The 13,604-nt window shown below is 60.2% G+C and overlaps 2 protein-coding genes across 2 annotated transcripts; one reads left to right on the top strand and one right to left on the bottom strand.

The window, feature by feature from the left end:
• Positions 1–1,097: 1,097 nt before the first annotated feature.
• LOC132513871 (paraneoplastic antigen Ma6E-like) lies at positions 1,098–4,337 on the bottom strand. The gene is made up of 3 exons (XM_060138483.1): positions 3,806–4,337; positions 3,428–3,697; positions 1,098–2,548 (listed from the first exon to the last, which is right to left on the bottom strand). Exons 1-3 carry the CDS (start codon positions 4,335–4,337, stop codon positions 1,098–1,100), a joined length of 2,253 nt encoding a protein of 750 aa, XP_059994466.1.
• A 6,475-nt stretch (positions 4,338–10,812) lies between these two features.
• LOC132514112 (melanoma-associated antigen 8-like) lies at positions 10,813–11,586 on the top strand. Its single transcript, XM_060138840.1, has one exon. It carries the CDS (start codon positions 10,813–10,815, stop codon positions 11,584–11,586), a length of 774 nt encoding a protein of 257 aa, XP_059994823.1.
• The last annotated feature ends 2,018 nt before the right edge of the window (positions 11,587–13,604 follow it).

The following is a 13,604-nucleotide window of genomic DNA, read 5'->3' on the forward strand; positions in this document are numbered from 1 at the left end:
TCCCTGGAGAGGTGTCCCATGGGTGCTGAGCAGGAATCGGACTCTGGACCCCCGCCCTCACCCGCAGCAGCCCTTTCCCTCCATTGCCCACAGCAGAGGCCAGACTCAGATGAAACGTTCAGGGAAATTTATTAAACAGAAACATTGACTGAAACCATTGAACAGAGGGCATAACAACACACAGAGGAACTTCTAACGGCCACCGGAGCTCACGGGTCCCGCCCCACCCCAGGGTCCTCGAAAAGGTGCCTCCGCTACACCCCACCCGGCGGCCCTCCATCTCCCCACAGTCTCCCTTCCTGAGGGCCCCGCGGGTGGCCTCTCGCCAGGAAGATGGGCGCCGGCCATGCCCGCTCCCCCCAGGGCAGACTCTCCATTTCTGGCCCACATGCCCGGGGCCTGGCCCTGCCCTATGGCGGGCACAGGGCAGCCCCACAGCAGGGCGCACGCCACCGAGCCGGGGACGTGGAGTCCCGAGGAACAACGGGGTGGCCCAGCAGAACACAAGCCCTGGGGGGCCTCCTGCAGACCTCCTGCAGCCCCGGTCAAGGTCTTCCTTCCCAAGGTCCCGGGGAGGAGCCCAGGTCCTGGGGTGGGCGCTGGCTGTGACCTCGTCCATCCTGTCCTTCCTGCCGGCTCCTGAGACTGGGCTTCCTGTCTCGGCGCCGGGACCGGGGCGGGGTGGACTGCTCAGAGGAGAACACATGCACCTTACCACAACAACAGGCAGCGCTGGGCCTGAATCTATGCCCAGAAAGCACACGTTGAGCTCACGACACCGGCCCACAGAGACCAGAGCCTTGGCTGGCTCGTGGCGCACCTCAGGGCTCTGCGGGGGGACGATGGCTAGGGTGTGTGTGTTGGGGGGAGGGGAGCGGGGGCTGGGGGTTCCTTGACACCTGGGTCCCTCTGGGGCCTACAGGGACACATTTGGGCTTGCCAGTACAGGGAGCAACCTGCCCCAGGGGATGATGAATAGGGGACCCTCTCAGGAGGGAGGCCCAGGCACCTGGAGTGGCCCCTAATATGGGGCCAGTAGGCTGCCAGGCCTGGCCTCCCCCTGCCTCCAAGCCTGGGGGCCCCGGGACCTGCTGAGCCTACTGGCCTGAGGTGCACCCCGGGGGGCTCATCTCTGCAGCCCCGTCCTCATTTCCCGGCTCTTCTGGGATGGGCTTGAGCCCCTCCTCGGGGGTCTCCTCGGCCTCCTGGCCTCCTGCCTGGGCGAGGCCCTCTGGCTCCCAGCCAGGACCTCCTGGGGCCACCGGGGAAGCACTGCCCATCCGGCCAGGCATGGGGACCCCGGGGGCATCTGAGGGTCCTGCCTGACCTAGGCCCGCAGGGGCGGCAGCACTTCCATCTTCCTGAGTGGCCGCGGACGCCTTGCTGGTCTCCCCAGGGCCAGGGGCTGCCCTGGCGGCACCATGGTCTTCAGGGGCCGCCTCGCCAGCCTTGGCAGTGCCGGCAACTGCCGCACTGGCCTCCTCACGTGCCGGGTGGTCCTCGGCGCTCCCTTCCTTGGAACGGGCGGCCTGGGCGGTGGTATCTTCACCATGTGCAGTGGTGCCTGCGGTGATGGCCTCATGGGCCGGGGCGGCCTGGGCGGCTGCTGCCAGGACTGCAACGTCCACACGGGCCTCTTCCTGCCCTGGGAAGTGCTCCCTGCTAGCCGGGTCGGCGTCCCAGGCCTCGGTCCTCTGGATGAGCCGCAGCATCCCCGCAAAGCCGGGAGGCCTCCTCATCAGCCGCCTCCTCCTCAGCGTGTCCCGGAGCGTGTCGTTCAGCCGGGCCCGCGTCAGCACCTGCCGGGCGCGCGCCTGGTCCGCCATGGCCGGGTGGATGGCCCCCTTCTCCAGGGCCGACTGCAGCAGGCCTTCCAGGCGCATCACGTACGCAGAGAGAGTCTCCTGGGGCCGCTGGGCACAGGTCACGAACTTCAGCCAAGCACTCCCCCGGGGGTCCTTGTTCCCAAACACCTGCACCAGCGCGGCCAGGCAGTCCTGGGCAGCCAGCTCGGGATCTTCCGCCAGGAGGCCGCGCAGGAGGTCCAGCGCGGGGCCGCGCAAGCTCTCCACCAGCCTCCTCCTCCTCTCCCTCTCAGACACGTGGCGCCACAGGTGCAGCGTGTGGCTGGCCTGCTCCAGCCAGCTCTCAGAGGACCCTTCCCCGTGGCCCGGCTCTTCCATCCCAGAGAAGGTTCCCAGCTCCTGGTAGCCCATGCTGTCCAGCACGGGCTGCGAGGCCTGCCTCCACTGCTGGGTCCCGGGCCCTGCCTCACCCATGGCGCCTGCCACTGTCACAACTGCTTCCTCAGGCGCAGCCATTGCCCCGCCCGTGGGTCCTGCCATACTCAGAAGTCCTGCCACGCCTGCAACATTTCTGTAACCTGCAGCTCCTTCCTCATCTGACTCAGCTCCTGCTTCACCTTCAGCTCCTGCTTGACCCTCAGCTCCTGCTTGACCCTCAGCTCCTTCCGCACCTGCAGCTCCTTCCTCACCTGCAGCTCCCTTCTCACCTGCAGCTCCCTCCTCACCTTCAGCTCCCTCCTCACCTGTAGCTCCTTCCTCATCTGACTCAGCTCCTGCTTCACCTTCAGCTCCTGCTTGACCCTCAGATCTTTCCCCACCTGCAGCTCCTGCCTCACCTGAGGCTCCCTCCTCACCTGAAGCTCCTTCCTCACCTGCATCTCCTGCCTCACCTACAGCTCCCTCCTCACCTGCATCTCCTGCCTCACCTTCAGCCCCCTCCTCACCTGCAGCTCCCTCCTCACCTGCACCTCCCTCACCTTCAGCTCCCTCCTCACCTTCAGCTCCCTCCTCACCTGCAGCTCCTACCTCACCTTCAGCTCCCTCCTCACCTGCAGCTCCCTCCTCACCTGCAGCTCCCTCCTCACCTGCAGCTCCCTTCTCACCTGCACCTTCTTCCTCACCTTCAGCTCCCTCCTCACCTAAAGCTCCTGCCTCACCTTCAGCTCCCTCCTCACCTGCAGCTCCTACCTCACCTTCAGCTCCCTCCTCACCTGCAGCTCCCTCCTCACCTGCACCTTCTTCCTCACCTGCATCTCCTGCCTCACCTTCAGCCCCCTCCTCACCTGCAGCTCCCTCCTCACCTGCACCTCCCTCACCTTCAGCTCCCTCCTCACCTTCAGCTCCCTCCTCACCTGCAGCTCCTACCTCACCTTCAGCTCCCTCCTCACCTGCAGCTCCCTCCTCACCTGCAGCTCCCTCCTCACCTGCAGCTCCCTTCTCACCTGCACCTTCTTCCTCACCTTCAGCTCCCTCCTCACCTAAAGCTCCTGCCTCACCTTCAGCTCCCTCCTCACCTGCAGCTCCTACCTCACCTTCAGCTCCCTCCTCACCTGCAGCTCCCTTCTCACCTGCACCTTCTTCCTCACCTTCAGCTCCCTCCTCACCTGCAGCTCCTACCTCACCTTCAGCTCCCTCCTCACCTGCAGCTCCCTCCTCACCTTCAGCTCCCTCCTCACCTGCAGCTCCCTTCTCACCTGCACCTTCTTCCTCACCTTCAGCTCCCTCCTCACCTAAAGCTCCTGCCTCACCTTCAGCTCCCTCCTCACCTGCAGCTCCTACCTCACCTTCAGCTCCCTCCTCACCTGCAGCTCCCTCCTCACCTTCAGCTCCCTCCTCACCTGCAACTCCCTTCTCACCTGCACCTTCTTCCTCACCTTCAGCTCCCTCCTCACCTAAAGCTCCTGCCTCACCTTCAGCTCCCTCCTCACCTGCAGCTCCCTTCTCACCTGCACCTCCCTCCTCACCTTCAGCTCCCTCCTCACCTAAAGCTCCTGCCTCACCTTCAGCTCCCTCCTCACCTGCAGCTCCCTCCTCATCTTCAGCTCCCTCCTCACCTAAGGCTTCCTCCTCACCTGTGTCTCCCTCCATACCTGCGACTCCCGCCTCCCCTGCAGCCTCCTCCTCCCCTGCAGTTCCTGAGTGACCTGCAGTTCCTGCCTCACCCGCCCTGCCAACCACTGCTTGTCCCTGGGGCTGCGCAGGGCAATTGGGTCTATCCTGTGAATCAGCATCAGGGGCCTGGGGCAGGCAGACCACAGTCCAGGGCCCTCCCTTGCCTGGTATTTGCCGGGGGAGCAAGCTTCGATTTAAACACTCAGCAAACTCGACCAGGGCAACACTCGACCCCAGCTCCTTTCTGTAGACCTTGCCCAGCACTCGGTACCTGCCCAGGGAACGCAGGGCAGCCTGCACAGCCTCCTGGAATTCCTGGTCTTTGCAGTCATCTGGGATTCCCAGGATGAGCAGAGATCGCTGGGCGTTCACGCCCATCGACCTACACCAGTCCCGCAATACCGCCAGAGCCATCGCCATCTTCGAGGACCTGAGGGTGGGGGGAAGCGATCAAACAGGTGTGCACAGGCTGTTGAAGTGTGGGAATCGGCCTGTGGGTGCAAAGAGGAGAGAATCATGTTTGTGCCACACAGCCCACCCTAGTGCCCCTCACAGCAGCAGCCTGGAGCACCTCCCTGCCCTGTTTGGTTTGTTTGACTTTAGGAAACTTTTTTTTATAAATTACATTTATTTACAAGATAGAAGGCTAGGGACTTCCCTGGTGGCGCAGTGGTTAAGAATCCACCTGCCAGTGCAGGGGACACAGGTTCGATCCCTGGTCCGGGAAGATCCCACAAGCCGCGGAGCAACTAACCCCACGCGCCACAACCACTGACCCAGCGCTCTAGAGCCCACGAGCCACAACTACTGAGTCCACGTGACACAACCTCTGAAGCCCACATGCCTGGAGCCCGTGCTCTGCAACAAGAGAAGCCACCGTAATGAGAGGCCTGCGCGCCGCAACGAAGAGTAGCCCCCGCTCGCTGCACCTAGAGAAAGCCCGCGCGCAGCAACAAAGACCCAACGCAGCCCAAAGTAAAAATAAAATTTAAAAATAATAACAAAAGAGCACTTGTTGCGTACGACTCAAGAAACAATAATAAAATAAAATAAAATAATTTTTTTAAAAAAGACAGATAGAAGGCTCGTCACCTTTTCTACATTTCTGGCCTCAGTTTTAGGAAGCTGCCTTTTTCCCAAGGAATTTTTCAAGTCTTCCAATTTGTTAGCATAAACATTTCCATAATGTCCCATAATATTCCCCTATATCCTCTTTGTTAATGTACATCTGATCCGTAACGTTGGCCCTCTTTCATTCCTCATATTGGGGATCAGCGTTCTTTCTATGTTTCCGTGATTCATCGTTCTAGGACTTTCTCGGTTTCCTTGCTCTTTTGAAAGAAGCGCGTGGCTTTGTTCACCGTGTCCATAATTTGCTTTCTATCACTGATTTCCTCTCTTAGCTCTCTTATTACTTCATTTTATGTTTCCTTTGCTCTTCTTCTTCTAGCATCTCTCAATGGACTGTTAGCTCACTGATTTTATGTCCTGACTCTTTTCTAACAGAAGCATTTAGAGGAATACAGTTTCCTCCTGTCGCTTTTTGCTGCCTCCCACTAATTTTGGTAAGTTGTGCTTTTTTAGTATTCACTTGGAAATATTTTCTAAGTCCCTCTGTGATTTTTCTCTTTGATCCATGGGTTTCCCAATATTTGAAGATATATTATCATTAGTACCATCAAATAAAATTCCCCCGTGATGAGAAAACTTATCATGTAAACTTGCAATACTGCTAAATTTATGGAGACTGTTTTACAACTCTGGTATGGCGTGTCCGGGTGAATGTGCAAAGCACCCTCGTAAAGAATCTGTGTACTCTGTGTGGAGGCCAGGGCCTTGCCCTGCCCACCCACCTCTGCAATTCCTGTGCCACCCGGACAGAGGCGACCTGAAGCTCTCGATGCCTCATGCAGTGGGCCAGAGCCCCTCCCTGGACCCCCACAAATCCATCTGCCATGGCCAACAGCCTCCACCAGATCACAGCAGCCCCAGCGCCTCCCCCTCTCAGCTTCACTTATGCCCCCCCCCCCCCCCCGTGGCCAGGCGGCTCCTCCCCGACCCCTCGCACTACATCCCCTCCATACACCCTCCCCCACCCACCAGCTGGTGGCGCTCCGCTCTGGGCCCTGGAAGCCGGGCGCCCCGCCATGCGTAGAGGTCAGACTGCCTCTCTCACCTCCCCACACCGGGGAGTCCTCCCCCGAGCACACTCAGCGCCAGGGGCTCTCGCTTCTCGTACCCCAGACGCAGAGCCCACCCGTCTTGCCCCCGCCCACCCGGGAGCCGGAGCCCCCTAACTGCCACGAGCGTCCTCCCCCCCCACCCCACGCCCCGCCCCGGCGGGAGCTCCCCTAACGCCTACCGCACCCGCGCCCGGGAGTCCTCCCCATCGACCCCCGCCTCAGCCTTCCTCCCGCCACACGCCGCAGCCGTTAGCCCTCCCCTCCCGTCTCGGCCCCGGGGGTGGGGCCCGCCCTTCCCGTCCTCCCCACCCCCGCAGCCAGTCGTCCTCTCCTCTGGCCCCCAAAGCCGGCCCCACCCGACCAGTAGGAAGCCCTCCGCTCAGGCACCCCCCACGCTTAGCCATTAGCCCCACCCTCTGCACCCCGACTCCAGAACGCCCCCCACCAGCCACCCCGGAAGCCAGCGGTCCTCCCCTCTGACCCGCTCACTGGGGGACCCTTCCCTCAGCCCCCCTTCAGCCCGCTACCCTCCGCCGCCGCTCCCCCACTCCCAACCGAGCAGCCCGTAGCCCTCCCCCGACCTCCACTCCTTCCCAGGGCCCCCGGTACCTGCGGAGTCCAGCCCCCGGCAAAGCCCCCGCCTGTCTCCTGACTCGCTCTGACTCTCTGGATGGCTCCGGAGTCCCGCTCACGAGGGGCTGAAGAGCTCGTCTCAGCAGAGCAGCCAGGAACTGTGCCGCCGACTGTCCCAGGCACTCTGTGCGAACGCCACGTGGGCTTCCGGGTGCTCCCGGAAGCCCCAGGAAGATGAGGGAGAAAGTTCTAGACGTCTCTTTACCGAGAAACTGGTTGGATCAGAAGAGCACGTGAGGAGGCGCTCTGCTACGGAAGCAGCAGTAGCCATGCGCACTGAGGGCCTGAGGTCCCAAGGCTTGGCGCCTCCGGAAGCAAAAGACACGCCCATTGGCCTTCCACCAATAGGAAGGCCTCCTGCGAGGCTGCGGAGCTTGGGGAGCAAACTTGGCGATGCAGAGCCCGTTGTGGCAAGTACGTCCATTTGTCTTTACAGGTGGTTTTCTACTGTGATTGATAATGTCATAAACCTATTCTTATTTCTTTGGTTTGTTTTGAATTTTATTTTATGTATTTTTTTATACAGCAGGTTCTTATGAGTTACCCATTTTATACATATTAGTGTACATTTGTCAATCCCAATCTCCCAATTCATCACACCCCCCGCCCGCCCCCACCATTTTCTCACCTTGGTGCCCATATGTTTGTGCTCTACATCTGTGTCTCTATTTCTGCCCTGCAAAGCGGTTCATCTGTACCATTTATCTAGGTTCCACATATGTGCATTAATACACGATATTTGTTTCTCTCTTTCTGACTTCCTTCACTCTGTATGACAGTCTCTAGATCCATCCACATCTCTACAAATGACCCAATTTCGTTCCTTTGTACGGCTGAGTAATAAATAATAGTAATAAAGCTCTTCTTTATATGGACTGGTTTCTTGTCTAGTTGTACCACCTAGCCATCTTCTCACATGGCACAAGAGGATGAGGCAGCCGTCTGGGGCCTCTTTTATAAGGGAGGTAATCTCATTCATGAGGGCTCCCCCCTCATGGGCTAATCACTTCCCAGGGCCTGAGGGAGGACTGAGGGGAGCCTGGACCCCAGAACACAGTTGGACCTGGGAAGCCAAAGGGCGGGATGAGCACGTGCAGCACTTCCTGACATCCGGGTCTCAGAGACGCTGGGGAGGGGAGTACGGGGCGGGATCTCAGAGAGGCTAGGGAGGGGGTATAAGGGTCGGGGTGTCTGGTGGGCACGGGAGAGAATCCCAGGTCCTCCATGGAGTCAAGGTGAGGGCCCTGAGGGAGGACTGAGGGGAGCCTGGACCCCAGAACAGAGTTGGCCCTGGGAGGCCATAGGGCGGGATGAGCACGTGCAGCACTTCCTGACATCCGGGTCTCAGAGACGCTGGGGAGGGGAGTACGGGGCGGGGTCTCAGAGAGACTAGGGAGCGGGTATAAGGGTCGGGGTGTCTGGTGGGCACGGGAGAGAATCCCAGGTCCTCCGTGGAGTCAAGGTGAGGGCCCTGAGGGAGGACTGAGGGGAGCCTGGACCCCAGAACAGAGTTGGTCCTGGGAGGCCATAGGGCGGGATGAGCACGTGCAGCACTTCCTGACATCCGGGTCTCAGAGACGCTGGGGAGGGGAGTACGGGGCGGGGTCTCAGAGAGGCTAGGGAGGGGGTATAAAGGTCGGGGTGTCTGGTGAGCAAGGTAGAGAATCCCAGGTTCTCCGTGGAGTCAAGGTGAGGGCCCTGAGGGAAGACTTAACAGAGCCTGGACCGCAGAACAGAGTTGGTCCTGGGAGGCCATAGGGCGGGATGAGCACGTAGAGCAGTTCCTGACATCCGGGTCTCAGAGGCGCTGGGGAGGGGGAGCACGGGGCGGGGTCTCAGAGAGGCTGGGTAGGCGGTATAAGGGTCGGGGTGTCTGACGGGTACGGGAGAGAATCCCAGGTCCTGCGTGGAGTCAAGGTGAGGGCCCTGAGGGAAGACTGAGGGGAGCCTGGACCCCAGAACAGAGTTGGCCCTGGGAGGCCATAGGGCGGGATGAGCACGTGCAGCACTTCCTGACATCCGGGTCTCAGAGAGGCTGCGTAGGGGGAGCACGGGGCGGGGTCTCAGAGAGTCTAGGGAGGGGGTATAAGGGTCGGGGTGTCTGGTGGGCACAGAAGAGAATCCTAGGTCCTGCATGGAGTCAAGGTGAGGGCCCTGAGGGAGGACTGAGGGGAGCCTGGACCCCAGAACAGAGTTGGCCCTGGGAGGCCATAGGGCGGGATGAGCACGTGCAGCACTTCCTGACATCCGGGTCTCAGAGACGCTGCGGAGGGGGAGCACGGGGCGGGGTCTCAGAGAGGCTAGGGAGGCGGTATAAGGGTCGGGGTGTCTCGTGGGCACGGGGAGAATCCCAGGTCCTTCGTTGAGTCAAGGTGAGTGCCCTGAGGGAGGACTGAGGGGAGCCTGGACCCCAGAACAGAGTTGGCCCTGGGAGGCCATAGGGCGGGATGAGCACGTGCAGCACTTCCTGACATCCGGGTCTCAGACACCCTGGAGAGGGGGAGCACGGGGCGGGGTATCAGAGAGGCTGCAGAGGGGGTATAAGGGGCGGGGTGTCTGCTGGGCACTGCGGAGAATCGCAGGTCCTGTGTGGAGTCAAGGTGAGGGCCCTGAGGGAGCACTGAGGGCAGCCTGCAACCCAGAACTGAGTTGGCCCTGGGAGGCCGCCACGTGCAACACTTCCTGACATCCGGGTGTCAGAGAAGCTGGGGACCTGGGATAAGGGGCGGGGTCTCATGAGGGCAGAGGGTAAAATGTCAGGTCCCTGGTGGACTAAGGTTAGGGCCCTTAGGCAGGACTGAGGGGACCCTGAGGGAGGACAAAAGGGACCCACCAGATCACCGCCCTTGCAGGTGGCCGTGGGAGGCCCCGGGGCGGGATGAGCACGGTAGGCCTGTCCTGACGTCCTGACGTCAGGGTCTCGGAGAGACTGGAGACCTGGTATAAGGAGCAGGGACTCACACTGGCAGACGGGACAATCCCAGGTCCTGCCCAGAGTCCAGCCTGCACGCGAGGAAGGAAGGACTGAGGACGTTAGACCCCGACACAGGGAGGGATCCTTTGCCCTTCCGCGGGGGCCTTGGAGGCGCCAGAGCGCGGTCAGCAGATGAGATGTTTCCTGACCTCTGGGTCGGGGTCCTCAGGAGGTCAGGTGTTTGGTGTGAGGGGTGAGCCTTCAGGTCCGCAGAGGGTGGACTCCCAGGACCCCGAGGGAGGACTGAGCAGACCCCCAGCCCTGGAACAGGGGCCTCGACAGAAACCTGCCCCTGTGGTCAGCGCTGGGAGGCCAGGCAGGATGTGAGGAGGAGGTGAGGACCCAGCATCTCCCCATCCTAGGACCCTCGGGAGGCCCTGGGCAGGTGCGGCCACCTGTGGGGCCCCCTCACTGCTTTCTGTTCAGATTCGGGGTCCTGTTCTGAGTTTCCCCTCCGGCCTGCAAAGGGGAGGGTCCAGGCCCTTAAGGGGAACAGTGAGCACGACGAGCGAGCCCCGAGGGGACCACCCACCCCAGAACTCAGCACTGGGGGGACCTCACAGAGTCCGGCCCAATCCTCCTACCAGCACCGAGGCCCAGAGCTGTGCCACAGTGTACACAAGAGGTGCGCCCTCCATTCCTCTTACAGGGGCTCCAGGAACCGGGAGGCGAAGGCCCAGGTCTGAGGACCGTGTCCTCAGGGCACAGAGCAGAGGAGGCCCAGGCAGCGCCAGGAGCCAAGGGGAGGTGCGTGCCCTGAGTGTGTACCCAGGGGCTCCCCCTCCCAGAACAGAGGGGACCCCACAACACCCAAGTCACCCCACAGCCCTGTCAGCCCCAGAACCTGGGGCCGTGCTGGCTGCACCCTGAGGAGCCCCTTCACTTCCTTCTTCAGGTTGGCAGGGGACAGGCCACCCAGGAGGAGCGCCCCTGTGAGGCCCGAGGGCAGCCCTTAAGACGAGACCTGTAAGTGGCCTTTGTCAGAGCTGCCCAGGGTGCCTTTCTCTGCCGAGGCCGCTCACACCCCCTCTCTACCCCAGGTACGAGGTCCCCTGCCCACACTCCCGTGGGCGGACCGACCCCAGTGATCAGGCCCCCGGTCGAGATGAGTGAGCTCCGCCAGCCTGAGGCCGACCTTGAGGCCCCAGTCCCGGCCCAGGGTCCGGTGGAGGCGCCGCTGCTGGGGGCTGCGGGGGAGGAGGCCGCATCCCCCTCGTCCTCCGCCTCCCCTGGCGCCCCCTCCTTCTCCGCCTATGCCGAGCCCTTGTCCCGCGAGGCACTTGTTGCGCTGATGGCTGACCTGGTGGGGTTCCTGCTCGTCAAGTTTCGTACCGGGGAGCCGACCTCCGAGGCGGAGATGCTGAGTACGGTCGTCCGGGAGCATCGGGACCACTTCCCCGTGGTCCTCCGCCTCGTTTGCGAGTGCATGCAGCTGCTGTTTGGCTTGGCCGTGGAGGAGGTGGACCCCCGCGAGCGCACCTACGTCCTGGTCCCCACCCTGGGCCTCACCTGGGATGCAGTGCTGAGCGACTGGCAGCGCACGCCCGAGGCCGGCCTCCCTCTGCTGGTCCTGACCATGGTCACCCTGTTCGGTGACCGCGTCCCTGAGGAGGAGGTGTGGGGAAAGCTAGGCACCCTGGGGTTTTGTGGCGGGAGGGAGCTGCTCACCGAAGTGTGGGTGCAGACGGGCTACCTGAAGTACCGGCAGGTGCCCCACAGCGACCCTGCCCGCTACGAGTTCCTGTGGGGTGCCCGGGCCTACGCGGAGGCCAGCAAGTGTCAGGTCCTGCAGCATCTGCTCAGGAGCAATAGCATGGCTCCCAGGTTCTTCCCATCCGTGTCTGCAGGGAGTGTGAGCGATGAGGAAGAGGGAGCCTGAGCCAGAGCAGCAGCCAGTCCCACGTCCAGCAGCTTCTCCCGTGGGGCAGGAAGGGGGGCTGCTCCTTCACTCTGAGTTTGAAGAGGGAGCGGTCAGCCTTCTAAGCAGTGAGAGCCGGGCGAGTTGGGGGAAGCCGGTGTGCAGCATTTTGGGTTCCTGTTGTGTATGTTGACGTGGACTTCCATGTCGTTTTCTTTAGGAATTTTTCAAATGTTGGTTCTTTGAATAGAAGACTAAACAAGCTTCAGTGTCTAACTGTGTATGACGTTAATCCCACAGGTATTTGCACTAATTCAGTTCAAGAACAAGAGTTTTGCTGTTTTGTAAGAGAGGTTGGGAAATCTCCCAGTTCGTTTTGTGACCGTGTACAAGATAACAGGGAATTGGAATCAGAACTGCTCTGGAAATGTGGAAGTACTTAGCAGTGATATAGATGGGGGAAGAAATAGAAAAATAAAAGCCATTGTTGTTCCAATTCTTGCTTCCCTGTCTTGTCTGTCATTCTGTAAATAAAACGAACTATCTCTGTTGAGTTGGATTTGCACGGGTATTTTAAGAAAGTAGGAGAAGGTTCATCTGCGTCAATAAGCCCCCTGCCCACTGGTTTGTTTATTCCGCAGACCTCCACGGAGCCTCTGCTCTCCGGAAGGGCCTGTGTTAGTAGCGGGAACGCTAGGAAAGGCAGGACACACCCACACCTAGAGTGATGGTCTAGGAGCCACTGTCACATGAGGAAGGTGGTGAGACGTCCCCTAAGTCCCACAGAATAAGACAACATGGGACGAGGCGGTGGGGCTCCAGGAGCGAGCCCTGGAGTGTTAAGTGCCCCGAGCCAGGGCACTTCGGGCCTTTGGGAAGTGGGGGTTCCTTCTGTGGGAGGTGATGGTGATGAAGCTGGGTGGTGGCAGCAGCCAGACATGCAGAGGGTGTGTCTTGGGTTGCAGGGGAAAGTCTGAAATGGGACATTGCTGTGAGATGTCCTTCTGGGTCGTGGATAAAGCCGAGAGAAATCTCGCCCTGGGGCAGGAAGGAAGGGGTGCTGGCTCTTGTTGCATTGCAGTGGGCCACAGTGAAGAGGTAGGTGTTTCATACCCGCCATCTGCAAGGATTTCCAGAGAAATGAGGGTCTTGCTCTTTGAAGCCCTGCTCGGTATTCCCGGGGCTGGCCCTCCTCTCCCTGCCCTGGGAGAGCCAATTACCAACTGTATGGAAACGACCATTTTAGTCACCTGGAGTTTACTTTGGCCACTTGTGAGCAAGGTCTAGATTTCAGTGGGATGAAATGAATGAAAATAGGGGGTTTGAAAGAACAGAGGCTGCCGAAGTGGAAAGGAGTCGCCGTGTGACTGGAATCCTGGGAGCTTTGCGTGAGCTGCACCCAGCTGGGGAAATCACCACCCTTCCCTCCATGCCGACACACACACACACACACACACACACACACACACACACACACACACATCCAAATTGAATAATAAATCCTCCAGGAGTAAAACACACAGAACAGCAATTTTGACTGGTTTTCTATTCCGTTTCCTATGGAGCTGCAAATTCTCTGAGATGTCATGAAAAGAAAGCAATTTCCAGAGGGGAGAAGGACAGAGTCTGGGATCAGAATAATACTAGAAATAAGTCCTAGCCACTAAGAAGCAACGTCCGCCAGTGTCCCCGCGTTCAGGCAGGTGCAGAAATATGGCGGCATCAGAGACCCACAGGTTTGGGCTGTGACCTGGCATCGAAAGGAAGAGGCAACTCCTGGGCCTAATGGGATTGGGAGGTCACTGCAGTGGGAGGTGCAGACGGCGCCGGGGGCTAAAGAGGCAGCCCTCCCTGCTGAGCGCCGTACGACAACGTGAACATTACGTGGGATCCTGGATTTGAAGCACCTGCCATATAGCAGGTGGGCACTTGGAAAAGGTGGAGAATTTCAGGGCCAATGGAACCTGCTCAGACACTCCTGCCGGAAAAGAAGGGGATTTTGTCATCACAAATGGTAAGCGCTGCTTTTGTTGAGCCTC

The sequence above is a fragment of the Lagenorhynchus albirostris genome, chromosome X, assembly GCF_949774975.1.
Source record: "Lagenorhynchus albirostris chromosome X, mLagAlb1.1, whole genome shotgun sequence".
Lineage (NCBI taxonomy): Eukaryota > Metazoa > Chordata > Mammalia > Artiodactyla > Delphinidae > Lagenorhynchus > Lagenorhynchus albirostris.